The sequence below is a fragment of the Brachionichthys hirsutus genome, chromosome 13 (assembly GCF_040956055.1).
Source record: "Brachionichthys hirsutus isolate HB-005 chromosome 13, CSIRO-AGI_Bhir_v1, whole genome shotgun sequence".
NCBI lineage: Eukaryota > Metazoa > Chordata > Actinopteri > Lophiiformes > Brachionichthyidae > Brachionichthys > Brachionichthys hirsutus.
Window position 1 is genome coordinate 2,830,895 of NC_090909.1, and position 15,727 is coordinate 2,846,621.

At 50.1% G+C, this 15,727-nt stretch overlaps 1 protein-coding gene across 1 annotated transcript; it reads left to right on the forward strand.

Annotated features, from left to right (window-relative positions):
- Window positions 1–5,555: 5,555 nt before the first annotated feature.
- On the forward strand, window positions 5,556–14,576 carry LOC137903151 (ankyrin repeat and IBR domain-containing protein 1-like). The gene is made up of 20 exons (XM_068747286.1): window positions 5,556–5,743; window positions 7,382–7,553; window positions 7,683–7,814; window positions 8,292–8,501; window positions 9,111–9,228; window positions 9,317–9,537; window positions 9,756–9,844; window positions 9,953–10,097; window positions 10,186–10,346; window positions 10,488–10,576; window positions 10,774–10,904; window positions 11,024–11,158; window positions 11,266–11,352; window positions 11,465–11,531; window positions 11,625–11,770; window positions 11,875–12,053; window positions 12,173–12,224; window positions 12,359–12,412; window positions 12,520–12,643; window positions 12,918–14,576. The coding sequence occupies exons 1-20, from the start codon at window positions 5,556–5,558 to the stop codon at window positions 14,285–14,287; spliced, it is 3,870 nt and encodes a 1,289-aa protein (XP_068603387.1). The 3' UTR covers window positions 14,288–14,576.
- Window positions 14,577–15,727: the final 1,151 nt, after the last annotated feature.

Genomic DNA, 15,727 nt, shown 5'->3' on the forward strand with positions numbered 1-15,727 from the left:
TCTCTGCGCGTGTGTGTATGTGTGTGTGCACGGGATGCCCTTTGTCCTGAAACACTTTCAAACAGAACACACCTTGATCTTTATGGTATTCTGATAGAAACACGCATAAACACGCACCTGTGATTAGGCCTGTGTGCTCAGCCCTCACAGAAAGGCGTGTCTCCCGGTTCTGCGCTTTCACATTGTCCATCCGCTCGTTTTACAATTCATGCGAGCTCACATCATGATACGGATACAAAATGAGAGCTGGGTGACGGCCCTGTGGCCGTGGGCGATTTATAGGCAGGGTGACGGTGTAAAAGAAAAAGAAAGAAGAAGAATATTGCATGTGTGTGTGAGTGAGAGTGTGTGTGTGTGTGTGTGAAGTTGTATTTAATTAATGTCAAGTGGGGAAAGGAAACCAACTGTCTGCCTACATGAGTTAGCAGGTATACAGAGGCTGAACTGAAGGGTGCGGCTGCTCCAAGGAATGTGCTAAAGGCATGTTACCACACCCAAAGTCCTCCCTCCCTCCCTCCCTCTCCTCTCAACCTTCCCTTTCTCCTGCTCCTCTCGACTCATGCTCCGCCCCTCTCTGAGTCACCTGGATGACATTGTTGAACAGGTACAGGTCCAGACAGCGGGAAAATTCCTCGCCTGCGTCTCACCGTGCAAACGGAGGAGGAGTTTTGCCGTGACCTGGGATGATTTAAATTCAAAGAAACTTTATTGAAAAGGCTGACGTAGCAGCCACGCGCAGAATACATAGAGAAAATCCTGCCATCGTGCTCCAAGACATTGTTCTCTACATTCTCTAGCAGATCCTCCATGTTGTGTGTTCATGCTGAGCTGAGGTCACGAGTTGTGTGTTTATTGTAGACACTTGAGAGAGGTATTGATCTTCTTATCTAACTTTTTTTTGCAAGAAAGCAAAAAAAAGAAGTTGTTTTCAAAATGTTCAACTATTGTAAATCTTAATTGTAGATAGGTTTAAATCTATACATATTATAATAACAGTGTAACAACTAATTATTATAATGCCAATGACAATTGGATGCTCAACTTTATGGTCAACCGCTGTGTCCAAAGTCAACAGGAAGCTTTCAGTGTTGAATGAGCAGTGAAAGTTAATCTAGTTTATTACACTGTTATTATACACACACCTTGTTAAAATAAGGTGTAGTGTTATTTCTGAGAATCGTGATTGACGTTTCTAAGTGGAGAGCAATTTAAATAGTTTAAGTTTTTCTCCCTACAGTTAATATCCTTGGAGCCTGAATCTCTGTGGATCTGTGAGCTTTCCCAGCATGCATTTCTCTGTAATGTCACACCTGAGTATAAGGTGACCCTTCAGGGAACCTGGGATGTTAAGTTAATGTTTATGACACTGTGCTGGGAGGATTGGTGTGTGTACAAGTACACGTCTGCACTATACAATATATGAGTTGCAGTGTGTGTGCGTGGAAGACATCACCATCCCGCTTGCATTTATATTTTGCCTGCCTTTACATCAAGACAAAATTATTGTAGTATAACCCATAACCTTATAAATATTTGCATGTCAAATAACACCGTAATAATCTTTCATGAGTATAACTAAATTATATTTGTCCCACGTGCTCATCAACCCGTGTTTTTACGTGTTAATCGTGTGTGTTGCTTCTCCGACCTCATTAAAAGTACAGTAGTAGTAGTAGTAGTAGTACCGGTAGTAGTGGCACTAGGTGGGGGTGTCACTGTGAACCACAAACAGCTCAGGGCCTCATTGTGTATTCGGTCTTCCATTTTTACTATCTATATATTCATATATGACAGCATCCTGACATACCTGTCTGTCACAGGTGTTGTTCGTCTGATGTGGATCGGAGGAACGAGCCCGAGGAGACGCAAAGTGCAACGATTTATTCACCCCGTCTCACACAGACCCGACCACACCCGTGTTAACAAACACTGTGATCGGAGTGACATGTGCAGTCTATATTACACCTGTCGGGAGATCATGGTAATTATTGCTCAGGAAATGTCTGACAAGGTTTTTCCAAGCCTGCTCGACACACATTCCTGAAGTTCCAACTGAGGTATGAACCTGGAATCTATTATTGATTGATTGTGAATTGTGGATTAGAATTAATTACTTAAGCATTCTTTAGTGAGACTACTTCACATCGTTTGTTATTTTTATTCTTAAATTGAATCCTAATGGTGTTAAAACCACATCCGAAGTATGACGAGAGAAGAAAGGCAGGTAAAACCGAGCAGTGTTTACACCAATCACTTCTGAGTTCCAAGAGCGTCACATGCAGACTGGAAGAAATGTGGATCAACAGGTGAGCTGGACTGTTGGGTATCAGCCTTCGGGTGTGAATATCACTGAGTATCATTTCCCCTCCCAATAAGAGCAGGGGCAGATTTTAAATCGCTCTTGTTGGTTTGTTGGTTTTATTTTTGTTTCAAGACAGCTTGAAAAGTGTTAGGGTCGCAATGTCATAAAACAAATAATACTAGGCCAATAAAAATAAAAATATCCAGCTATGGACCTCGTGATGTTCCACCATATTATAATCTGAAACATATGTAATCTAGATTTTGGTGGATAGAATATACATATTCGGAGAGAAGTCTCATAATAAGCGTTTCCCACATGCCACAATGTGTCTATATTAGTCCCATTTGTGCTTGTCTTTTTATCTTACACTGCCCCCTATTGAACTGGGCTTGCTGCTCCACACTTTGTGTCGCTGGTAATTCAACTAAACGATACTTGAAAGGAGAATGCGCTCGTTTCCTTTTTGTTTTGCGAATCTTAGTCATTAACAACAACAACAATATTATTATAATTATTATTTATTGTTATTATTGTTATTATATTATTGTTATCATTGTTATTATTTATATTATTGTTATTATTGTTATTATTATATTATTGTTATTCATATTATTAATAATTAGTATTATTAATTATTAATTATTTATTATTAATTATTTATTATTATAATAACAGCAAACCAAACATGGCCAAGACAGCCGACCAATCAAACGCTAGCTCTCCGCGTGACGCGTCGTTCCACGCATGCGCAGTACGTTTTTCTCGCTGGCAGCCACAACAACATACTGAATCCATCCAGTCAGTCTCGCCCCTTCGGCTCTTCGCGGCATCATCGTAGTCTCCGCCGGCTCCGGTGGCTGAGAGGATGGTCCAGCGGAAAAGCAGCCGGGGATGCGAATGACAGTAAAACAACAAAGAAGATAATGGCCGTCGATTTGCGAAGGTTTTCCTAATGAGCGACGACTGTGTGAGTGAATTTGTCTGCAGGTAGTTGTGGCTAGCATAGCGCGCTAATGTAAAACCTGGGAGCCCGCGGCGGCTGGGCTAGCTTCGGCGTCGCCTGGAAAAAGTGGGCTACTTGGGGGGGGGGGGCAGCAGGGGACGCTGAAAGGCGGAACGTTTTTGTCCGTGATATTTGTGAACCGTGAACACGCTTTTTGGGGTTAGCATCTCGCACGGTGTGTTGAACAAAGGAGCTTGAAAACAAGAGGGGCCGAAACACGAAGAAGAAGTCGGCTGCTGTTTGTTTTGTGCTCCATTTCGTGCTGACACACTTCTTTAGGGGGGGGGGGGAGGGGGGGGGGGCATGCTAATTTAGGTAAATGCCTCGGAACTGTTCGTTTCCCGGAGCTGTCCTCGTGATGGGGAAGTGTCTTCCTTTTGTCATCCTGTTTGTTCACGTCAACAAGGATCCACCCGGGCTTCGGCTGAGATATCGCTCTGCCACACAATTTAAATAACGGTTTGTTTTTGTTTGACAGCATATTTCTTTTCTTTTTTTTGAGCCCACTGATCTCTTTTATTCTTTAGATCTGACTGGATATAATAGTTACATTTGATTCAATCATTGTGTTGATCAAGTTCTAACCCCGTGAGTGTATGAAAAACACAAAGAGCGGAACACAGAATATCATTGGAAACTTTTTCAGATTTTTTTTGTTTAATGATGTTTAATTTTGTCTAATTGTGTGTTTCTCTGGCTGAGTTGTCAAGAACCCAAAAATTATTTGATTCAAGTCTGCAGGAATTGTCAGATAACATTCATGTGTGGAATTTCTTAATCATTGAGTCCTGATTTTGCACCATTTGTGCTTTTCCGTGCTGACCTCTGATACGAGCTTTATTAGCTGTTAAATGTCATTAAAAGAACACGCCTTAACGCCCTCGGATGCGTTTAAGGATCAGTGTCAGCAGGGTGTGAAACCTGCTGAAGCTCTGCAGGCTTGAGCCGTTTTCATGAGGGTGCATACGTGCACTGTCACTGCAAAGTGCAAGCGGCAGGACTTGCAATCCCTGGAATTCCAAAAAGTTCCTCGCTGTCCTGGATTTGTGTCCTTATTTAGTACGAGGACGAGACGGGCGGAAATACACAGAGGAGTCAAGTGAACTGGAAATAAGTCCGCCAGCATAAAACAGAGGGCCAGGCACACAGACTGACCTATTAACTATGGTAACCCCCCCCCCCCCCTCACCACACCAACCACCTCGCTATTGTGCTCCGCCGTCTGTCCGTGTTTTCCCCGTCTACGCCGTAGAAACTGGAGGCGGCAACCTGCGTTATTGAAATGTTCCACTGCCGGGCCGAGGCAGGGGCCGACTGGTAGCCCGGCTTAAAGTGGCTCTTTGTGAGGGCCAGACAGATGGCCGTAGGATGACGACTGTAATGATACCCTCCACAGCCCACGTACGCCAACAGGCTCCGCTCATTATTATAGGATGTAATCGTCTGCGAAAGGAGGAGAGATCCTTTGTGAAGCCCGAACGAGAAGCTGTTGCTCGGGTTCTCGATCACGGTGTCGTATCGCGCCTGTTTTTAAGGTGATATGTAAACTGGACATTAACGGGAGGCTTAAAGACGTATCGTAGTAGCTCGTGAGTCTGCCGCCGGGTTAGAAGCTGCTTTTGGTCGAGTAAACTGTGATTTTCTTTCCTTTTATTTAGTTCGTGTGGAGCAAAGATAAACTGGTTATGAACCGGCCTGTCGGTGCTGCTTGGTTTAACACGCACTCGAGCGCTCGTATCTCCGGTGCCAGACAAGAATGTAAACAGTCTAAAATGTGCTAATTCCTCACAGAGTTCAGCTAGCTGGACTCACGGTGGCAAAAGTGACTGTTTTATCAAGCGGCTGACGACTCAATAGTTCGGATATTGTTAACCTTCCCTCCACATCTGCTGTCTTTATATTCATCTCTTTGGCTTTCTTGTTTCTTTCCCTCCAACATCAGATGGACCGATTGATTGACCCCCCCCCCCCTCACACTCACACACTCATTCTAAATCTGTCCTCCTCTCATATCCCTTATTCCATCATCCTTTTCCTCTAATCAGTCTCCCCCCCCCTTTCTCTTTCCCTTCAGGGCAGGAAAACACCGAGCCATGAAGATCTAAGTCGTGACCTGTGGTGAAAGGGGGGGGGGGGGGGAGGAGCGGCAGGAGGAGGGGAGGCGAGGGGGGGGGGGGGGGGGCTCGGAAGGTAGACGGGCATCCGCCGGAGTTCCCATTGGAGGCGACCTTTAGCCAGCGTGAAGTCATGGGCAACACGGCCACCAAGTTTCGCAAGGCCCTGGTGGGCGGCGACGAGGTCCTGGCCTGGCAGCTGTACGAGGGGAACCCTCAGTTCAGGGAGGGGCTGGACCCGAACGCTTCGTACGGAGAGCAGTACCAGCACAACACGCCCCTGCACTACGTCTGCCGCCACGCCATGACGCGCCTGCTCAGGTAAACGCCGACGCTGCAATGCTACACAGAGGAAAAGGTCTAGCGATGACGCGCTCCGCCATCGGCGTTTAGATGCACAGACAGCTGATGCGGTGACTCAGTCGCTGTCCGTGCTTCCTCCAATCGTCTTGCATCTGAACGTGCGCGCACGCCAAAGGGTCTTCAGAGGGGAGAACTGCTCAATGGGTCCGACCCTGTCGACCACCGACGCAGTGAATCACGGCGTGCTATTTGTGTCCTTTCCTGCTAGCCGGTAATGGTCCGAGAGGCGTGCTGAATGCGGCTCCTCTGCTCCCGATAAGCATCGCAGGAAATCGTTGTTCCGGCAGCTCAGCTGGGACGGACGGCGCCTGATATCAGCCGGCGTAGAGACGTCTGCTCCGTGTTTATTTACCGACTTCTTGTTGTCTCCGCGATCAGATTGGCTAGAAATTCCCTGAGGCTGTAGGAAATCGCCAGCGTGCGTCTTACTGGGACACGGATGAAGTTCAGGATGTGTAGTTCAGGATGTGTAGCCATTCCTCCTCGTCAACCGGATAAACAGTCCAATAATTATGTCAATAACGCTGACACTCATTGAGCTTTTTTTTTTTGCAGAACCCCAATAACTATTTATTTATATTAGCATCTTCAGGCTGGAGTTTTCTTTTGGACCAAACGACACAAACTACTAAATCATTTCAGCATGGTTTTTAACCCCCCCCGACATTTCCTGCCTTCATCAAACTGCTGAACAAATGCGACGTTCTCTGGACTGATTGATTTTGGGTCTGTTTGCCGTGTGTGTGTGTGTGTGTGAGAGAGAGAGAGAGAGAGAGAGAGAGAGACTCTAGTGTAGCCGTGAGGGTTAGTGGATGAGAGGGGAATAATTAGTGATTATTGCTGTGTGGGTGAATTGGCAGCACGCCGACATGGGGGGGGTGTGTCTGACAGGATAAGAAGGTCAGATTCGTTAGAGCAGTGAAGTAATAGACTGAGAGGCGGCACAACGTTCAAACACTAATTTGATGCTGGTCGTTACTTCCTAAAACGGGTTTCGTTAACTCGCAGCTGCGACAGAATGATGTTGGAAAATATCAAATGGTAGGCGAAGGAGGGGGAAAAGGAAGTCAAAAGAAAGCCGTCAAAAAATGAGGCCGACAGAAATCTGGAGACCGGAAAGAACAGGTTGAGCCGATTGAAATAGCGGAAAGCTAATCAGCAAATGTAGATTGAGACGGATAAGAGAGATAAAAAAAACTATTTACGAAACAGCAACTAGAGGTTCTGAGTGCAAGTGGCACATCAATCAGTGTGTGTGTCTGTGGGTGTGCGTGCGTGTGTGTGTGTGTGCGTGTGTGTGTGCGCGTGCACCAGCACATCCATTGTCTCCGAGATGTTAAACTTAAACTGCCGTCCTCGTCTCTCCCTCTGCTGCTCTTCTTGCCCACCATTCAGCCGGATCATCCTCACTTCCTCTCCACTCATCCCTCCATCCACCCTTTCGTCCTCGTCCTCGTCCCGCTCTGAGCTCCGCTTCACTTTTCCTCTTTGACCTCCGTTCCGCTCCCTGATTGAGGTCTTGCCGTCGCTTCTTCGTTCTCTCTTTCCGCCGTCGCTTCCTGCTGATTGATTCGCTCCCGTCTTTGTTGCTTTGAGGTCCTTCCTGTTCAGCAAAGAAGGAAACCCCAACAAGCGCAACGTCCACAACGAGACGTGCCTCCACGTGCTGTGCCAGGGCCCGCAGATCCTGCTGCTGTCGGAGGGAGCGCTGTCGCCGCGGCTGGCCCGCCCCCAGAGGGACGAGCAGCGCCGCGCCGACTGCCTACAGGTACGAACGCACGGACAAAGACCGTGTGAATGATGGCGAGGCAAAGCTGAGGCGTGACTTTCCCCTCAATAACATTTGCTGTGTGTATTTGTGCCCCCCCCCCCCCCCCCCTCCCCCCTCCACCGCCAGCTGATACTGAACTGGACCGGAGCCAGGCTGGAGGGGGGTCAGTACGAGAAGGCCAACGTCAACGCCACCGACAATCACCACAGCGCCTGTCTGCACTACGCTGCGGCGGCGGGCATGAAGAGCTGCGTGGAGGTGAGACGAGCAGCTTCGTGTCATCGGCGTCCGCTTCGTGTTTCCCAGAAACGCTTCCTTCCTTCCTTCCTTCCTTCCTTCCTTCCTTCCTTCCTTCCTTCCGGTTTGGGAGCCAAATTAAACTTCTGAATTAAAAGAAAAATAAACCTGATTTTTGTTTCTGTGGGAAGAAATGCCGGAAGACGTGGAGCGTTCTCCTCCCACTTCATTCCGTCTCTCTTACAATGTTCTCTCTTTCACATTGTGCTTTTCTCTCCTATTATCTCCCCCCCCCTTCATGTGTCGCTGCCTGTTTCATTTCTTTTGTTTCCTGCCGTCACGTCTTTGTTGACTCTTTCTCTCTTCTCCTTCCTCCCGTTTTCTTTTTGTCTGCCACGCGTTGCTTTGTCGCCTCCTGCTTATTTTCGTTCTCTTTTGTTGCCGCTTCTCTCCTCCCAATCCTTTTTGTTCTGCATTTTCTCCGTCCCCCCCATCTAGCTGCTCATCCAGTGCGAAGCGGACCTTTTCGTGGAGGACGAGGACAAGCTGACGCCGTGCGACCACGCCGAGCGGCATCGCCACACCGAGCTGGCCCTCAGCCTGGAGTCACAGATGGTTTTCTCCTCCTCCTCCTCCTCCTCCTCCTCTTCGGCTCAGCAGTCAAACACAGACGCACGTGGAGAAAACAACCTGTTGCAATACAAGGAGGTGAGATCTGATGGGAGTCACAGATTTAAGGAGGATTATTCCTGCCTGCCTCTCATAACTGGTTTGTTTGTTTTAAAATGTTGGTGCAAGTTTGGTGTTGCAAAAAAAAAAGAAGCGCGAGACCAATCTGGTAACTCGTGGGGGACGTCTCTAGTCGGTGTTGCCACTTTGATGCGTTCACTTCTCAGGAAATGTCCGTACAGAAATGAGTCCTCTCCTTTTCTGTCAAGGACATTTTCGCCTTTTATTTTTTTTTGCAGTTTGCATTTATCGGCGCTATTAATGGCGCTGTTTCTGGTGTAAAAGCGTTAAGAGCAGTGACTCCTATCGAGCTGCAGCAACGTTTATACAGACGCAATAAAAGTGTTGCTTTCCCGTCTTTAACGAGGCCGGTGGTTTCAGGCAGAGAAAGCCAAGACATTTAAAATCTTTGACTCTCAAGTCGAATGTTTGTGGCGGTTCCACCTTAATAGAGCAGCTGAGACAAAACCTGATCGTCCTTCCAGCGGCTAAAACTTTAATGACGTTTATTCGCCTTCCAGTTCTCACCCCATTGCCTCTCTCTCTCTCTCTCTCTCTCTTGTCTTTAACGCTTCTGCACCTTTTCAGCCCTATGAGGGACTGAAGCTTCAGGACCTACGCAGGCTGAAGGACATGCTGATCGTGGAGACGGCAGACATGCTGCAAGCCCCGCTCTTCACCGCCGAGGCTCTGCTCCGAGCACACGGTGCGTGTTTCGCCTGACGTTCGCGAGCCCGTCATAAACCCTCGCAGCCCCGTCGTCGGGATTCTAACTTGTGCCTGACCTCTGTTAGACTGGGACCGAGAAAAGCTCCTGGAAGCCTGGATGTCGGACGCCGATGCCTGCTGCCAGCGGTCGGGCGTGGCCATGCCCACTCCCCCGCCCAGTGGCTACAACGCCTGGGACACGCTTCCTTCGCCTCGCACCCCCAGGACCCCGCGCTCTCCTCTCACCCTCACCCTCACCTCCCCGACCGACAGCTGCCTCACGCCAGGAGAGGAGGGCCTGTCTATGGTGAGGGCCCCCCCGGGGGGGGGGGCGATTAGTGTCTCCTGTAATGAAATGACAGCCGTGATTTACAGACGTATAAAACGGAGAACAGCTGATGCTACTTGAACGTCTGAGCGACTGTTTGTTCGATCGTAGCATGTTCATGTCCAACCGTGAAAGAACAATGGATGTCATAATCTGTTATATAATGCGTTTGCCTTGTGTCCCCCCCCCCCCCGCAGTGTGGAATCTGTCTGTGTTCTATCTCGGTGTTTGAGGACCCAGTGGACGTGTCCTGTGGACATGAGTTCTGCAGAGCATGCTGGGAAGGGTAGGGATTGTGCTTTTGTTTTGTAGGTGTCCCCAGGCTATCCCAGCGTGTCGGAGCGTTCACGCACGAATCCGAATCCTTCCTCCGCTTCCTTTCTCCCCCTCTCAGCTTCCTCAATGTCAAGATTCAGGAGGGCGACGCTCACAACATCTTCTGCCCGGCCTACGAGTGCTACCAGCTGGTGCCGGTGCACGTGATCGAGAGCGTGGTTTCCAAAGAGATGGATCAGCGGTACTTACAGTTTGACATCAAGGTGAAGCGCCGAGGCCATTTCGGTATTGACGTTCGTGTTCTCATCGAGGCTTCCGAGGGAAATGTTTGATTTCTGTTGTTGCTGCAAGGCCTTTGTGGAGAACAATCCTGCCATCCGGTGGTGTCCGGCGGCGCGTTGCGAGAGGGCGGTGCGGCTCACCCGACCGGGCCCCGGGGACAGCGACCCGCAGAGTTTCCCCCTGCTGCCCTCCCCAGCGGTCGATTGTGGCAAGGGTCATCTCTTCTGCTGGTGGGCTTGAGATTGCTCATTGGGCTGTGTATAAAAAAAATTAATCTGTGCCGTCCTTATGATCGAAAATAGAAAGGCGAGAAGCCTCATTGTGATTTACCACGCTTCGTTTTCCGTTTACGGCGGCCCCCTTTTCTTCAGGGAATGCCTCGGCGAGGCCCACGAGCCATGCGACTGTCGGATGTGGAGGAACTGGCTCCAGAAAGTCACAGAGATGAAGCCCGAGGAGTGTAAGCCGCCGCTGCGTCGCTTCAGGACGTCGTTTTAGCTACACCTTAGTTAGCGCAGCCCTCCAGGATGTGTTTACGATGCAGCCGCAGCTGTTTAAAGACATTGATATTGACTGAAGGATGCATCTGCTTCGCAGTTGTTGACCGTGTGCGTGTGTGCGTGTGCGTGTACGTGTGTGTGTGTGTGCTTTCCACAGTGGCAGGTGTGAGTGAGGCCTATGAGGATGCAGCTAACTGCCTGTGGCTTTTGACCAACGCTAAACCGTGTGCCAACTGCAAGTCGCCCATCCAGAAGAATGAGGGCTGCAACCATATGCAGTGTGCCAAAGTATGTTTGCCATTATTTGTCTAACTACGGTTAGTTTTTGTTTTATTTCTACATTTGTTTTACTGTCGAAGCCCTCCTCTCTCTCTCTCTCTCTCTCTCTCTCTCTCTCGTTGTGCAAGTGTAAGTACGACTTCTGCTGGATCTGTCTGGAGGAGTGGAAGAAGCACAGCTCATCGACGGGAGGCTACTACCGCTGCACTCGCTACGAGGTCATCCAGCAGCTGGAGGAGCAGTCCAAGGAGATGACTGTCGAGGTGGCAAATACGCAAATACGCTCGAGCTCCGACGTGCACGCGAAACGATATTTGCGAAAATAAGTTTTGAATAAAGTTGAAGGAGATGCTTTTTTTTTTATTCGCAGGCAGAAAAGAAGCACAGAAGTTTCCAGGAGCTTGATCGTTTCATGCACTATTATACTCGCTTCAAGAACCACGAACACGGCTATGAGGTAATACACTCTTTACACAATTCTAAAAAAGAAGAAGAAAAAAAAGCTCGCTAGGATTTCTGGAACTCAATCCGACGTGATGATTGTGCGCGTTGTCCATTACTTGCGGCAGTTGGAGCAGAAACTGCTGAAAACGGCTAAAGAGAAGATGGAGCAGCTGAGCAGAGCCTTCATTTGCCGTAAGTGTCCCCCCCCCCCCCCCTCCCCCCACCACCACCACCGAGCTCGACGGTGAGATTGTCCTCTCTGTCGTTTCCTATCATCCGGTCCAGGTGAAGGCACTGCTCCTGACACGCGGTTCATTGAGGATGGAGTGTGTGAGCTGCTGAAGACGCGACGTGTCCTCAAGTGCTCTTACCCGTACGGCTTCTTCCTGCAGCAGGGCAGCACCCAGAAAGAGATATTTGAGCTCATGCAGGTGATGCGTGGCTGTCCTCTGCTAGAAGGACGCCACCTTCAGATCCCGGAAGACTGCTGAACTGCTTTTTGTAATGGTCTCTTTATGATCCCCCCCCCCCCCAGACGGACCTGGAGATGGTGGTGGAGGACCTGGCCCAGAAGGTCAACCGGCCGTACCTGAGGACGCCCTGCCACAAGATAATCAGCGCCGCTCGTCTGGTGCAGCAGAAGAGGCAAGAATTCCTTGCGTCAGTGGCTCGTGGCGTCGCTCCGAACGATTCTCCTGAGCCTCCCCGCAGGAAGTAAAAAAGACCTTTTAATATCAAATCACAAATGTCTGATGCAAGACGAACTGAAGTCGTCTCCTTCATAGTTGTTGCTGTTGACACGTTTAACATTTCTGTGTTTTGTTTTGCGCCAGCTACCCTGGAGGATCATGGGATTGGGAGTACCTTGGTTTTGCATCCCCTGAGGTAAACGGCGCCGTCTGCTGACACCTTTTGGTTCACGCCCAGCTAATTCTAATCCCTAAACTCTGCACCGAATGACTTAAGGCCTCTAATGCACGACTACAGCTACATCTGACTGAGTTTGTTCATGTCTAAAGATGGGGAGTCGTCACTCTGTCCTGGGAGCTGGAGAGCGAGACAGACAGTCGCAGGTAAAAACGCAGCCTCCTGCAGAAGGACCCCAACCCGAAGTCTCTTTCCTGTGACTGGTGACCTGGTACAAAACGGACGTTTCCTCAGCTTGACTTCTCCTTCGCAGGATTACGGCGACATCCAGTACCGCCGCAGACACAGGCCTCGGCGCCGAGGAGATATGTTGAGTCTGCACAGCCTTCGGAGCAGCAGCAACACGCCGGAAACCAGCAGGAGAAACGACAGCACGGGTCTGGAAGACTTTTTTTTAGCGCGCTATATATAGAGCCCTTCCATAAAAAAAAAAAGATTATCCACACGGCAAAAGAGCGTGTGGATAAATTAGGCTTGTTCTGTCCTGCATGTGCCTGATTTTCACCCTCATGCCCGCCTCCATTCAGTCTCCGTGGACGTGTCGATACATTAGACAGAGAGCCAAAATAGGATTTTAAGTTATTGCTCTGTGGATCTAGGTCAAACGATGCGCAGCATCTCTGGTTCTAATTTGGGTTTTTTGCCTTCCAGAAGCTCCGGAAAGAAGTGAAGGCCGCAGAAAAGCACTGCGTTCTTTGGATGAAGACGACCCGAATATCCTGCTGGCCATCCAGCTTTCCCTCCAAGACTCCCGTAGGGAACGTGGTCTGGATGGAGACCTCGAGGGGGGGCTGGAGCGAGGACAGGAGAGGAGGCCCGGGACCGTGGGAGACCCGGGCGACGTCGCGTTGCATTCTGTTAACACAGACAGTCCTCCAGGAGCCAGAGGGTCCTCCTTCCCCACGTCTTTCTTGGATCCTCCCCGCCCCCCCAGCAGGACAGACTCCGCCTACCAGCCGCCCAGGTCTAACTCTCTCCCTCTCCCTCCCCCGCCTCCCTCTCTCAGTGCAGAGCTGCTAGAACTGGGAGACAGCCTTATGAAACTGGGGAACATGACCACTCCTTACGACCTGGACACACACGCGCAGCAGCAGCTCTGCTCGCACCACGCATACACCCACGGCTCACGCGCTGCCCCCTGCGCCACCGAACCCGCTCACAGCGACTGCGGCCACAGACAGAACCAGAATGTATTGACGCTTGATCATATCACCGTCACGGGTCCGCATGCCGACGGCAAGGAGCAGAGCTGCTGCCACGGCGGGGGCCGTTCAGCCGAGGGGGAGCACGCTCATCGGCCGGCCCGTCACGGTTCGCACGCCGCAGCCACGCACGACGGCGCCCGAAAAGCAGACGGCTCGTACGATCCCAGTTCAGAACACGGTAGCTCCGGCGCCCAGGCCCATCTTGAATCGCACCTCCGGCCCCCTGCCCAGTTGCGCCTCCCGTCTCCAGAGCTCGAGCCGGAGCTCCTGCTGTCACCGGTGATCCCGCCGGGGCCCGCTTTCACCCCCAGTGACCCTCAGAGTCTGGAAGCCCTGGACCCGACAGCCAGTGCCCAGCTGCTGGACAACATCATGGCCTGGTTCAACAACAACATCAACCCTGAGAACAACCCTCAGAGTCTGGCCCTCATCCCTTCCCCGCCCACGACAGAAACGGACTCCTCCCCCGACACGCACACCGAGACCGGCTCAGAAGGTCAGACCTCCAGGGAGGTGACCCTGGCCCCTATCTGGCAGCCCCTGGAGGGCACGCCAGCGAGCCCCGATCGAGGTGCTGTCGGCGTGGGGGGGCCGACCGCGTCGAGGCCCGGCAGTCTGGACCTGGACCACAGAGGTGCTGGCGAGGACACGGGGTGTGTGGCTGACCTGTCGCTGGACGAAGCACACACACGCTCCCAATCTGGAAACAGTCCCGCACACACTGTCCAGGTCACGGAGAGAGACCTGGAGCTGATCCTTCAGGCAGAGGGGAGCCCCCCAGCCGAGGACTGGGAAGAACAGGTGCACCTGGTGTGATGGAGACGGGACGCCAAGCGCAGGAAGAGACGGGAATGAAAGTGAGGTAAAAAGAAGAAGAAGAAAAAGAGATGCTACAGCGATGCCACGGTGAAAGTTGTGCGTCTTTGGGTGTTTGCTGTGTGTCTTACACCGTATCTAGAGAGGACGAAGGCCCCGAGGAGTTCGTCCAGTGAAGATTTTTTACAAGACAAATGAGTGTGTAAAACATTGCATCGATAGAAAGCTACTGATCTCGCAACACGAAATGCTGCACATGTTGATTGTTCTCTTAATTTATTGCCCGTCTACCGGCTGTGTTCCGTTTGTCCGGGTGGGGGGGGGGGGGGGGGTTTTGGTGCTGATCTTAGTAAAAAAAAAATCTAAATTTTGCCTCAAACCGCGAGGCGGGTGAGTGGCTGGAGACGAGACGGTTGCGATCGTCTTGTTTACGACACGCTGACCGAACCGCAAGCCTGTCCAGAGGGCTAAGAGCCAAATCCGCCGATGGCCGTAACCTTAAAGCTCGTTTAGCCTGCTGTCCAATCAGACAGCCTGATTCCGTGCCTACTTTGTTAGCGTCCGACACGGCACTGGTCTTTCCTTTGATCTGCTCACTAAACAAGTCGGTCGAACACGTCCGTCTGGATCTTGTGACGGGTGCGTCAGCCTCACAGCCACAGAGCCAGCACCCCGATCAATAGTGAGTCGCTCCCTCGGCATCGTGGGTACTTGTTTTCAGGGGTTAATTATTGATTAACTCTGTCACCGATGAGCTTTTTCATTCACTGTACTTTGCTATTGTCACATCATAAGCACTTTTGACACTAATGCAGAATGCCGTATTGATCATTTTTGCCTCACTTCATCCTCATCGAGGTGTCAGTCACTCGAGTTTAATCAATGAAGGCGTTAAAACTGCTAAAACACAATAATTGGTCACTTTTTGAGGTTGAATTTTTTTTTTTGTGGCAATTCCACTGGAGCTTTTGTTTGTCTGATGAATCTCACCGGAGTAACGTTAAAATAAAATATCCTGTAAGTGATCCCTATGATTAGTAAGAATCGATGATGTTATGTGTCTGCACGCTGTGGGCTGAGATTACCTGTTTGCACATTAAACCTGGAGTGAAAACCGAGGCCAAGCAAAATCGGATGATGCCGAAAGCTAGAAACATTTAAAATAAGAGTTCTGTTCATATTCCACCGCAGCATTGCTGTACTCCGGAGAGGAGATGGGTTGGGTTCCGTTGTTCTTGATGTCATATTAGGATCATTTGTCCATCGCCTCAGGTTTGTCTTCGCTTTGTCTCCAGAGAAGCCGTTCCCATATTTTGACAATTCTACATGAAAAGAATTGTCAGTTATTTAGTAGCGTTTCCACTGTAGCTCTCTTTCTATCTGAGCGTTGTTCAGATGTGTTTGACACGTGATTATTTGTTTTAAATGAGCTTGTCATTC

Excerpts from the sequence above, each read along its gene's own strand:
- LOC137903151 (XM_068747286.1), top strand. The coding sequence starts at position 5,556 with ATGGGCAACACGGCCACCAAGTTTCGCAAGGCCCTGGTGGGCGGCGAC. Across the intron at positions 9,229-9,316 it reads GGCTCTGCTCCGAGCACACG|ACTGGGACCGAGAAAAGCTC; the intron begins GTGCGTGTTTCG and ends GACCTCTGTTAG. Across the intron at positions 10,577-10,773 it reads AGAGATGAAGCCCGAGGAGT|TGGCAGGTGTGAGTGAGGCC; the intron begins GTAAGCCGCCGC and ends TGCTTTCCACAG.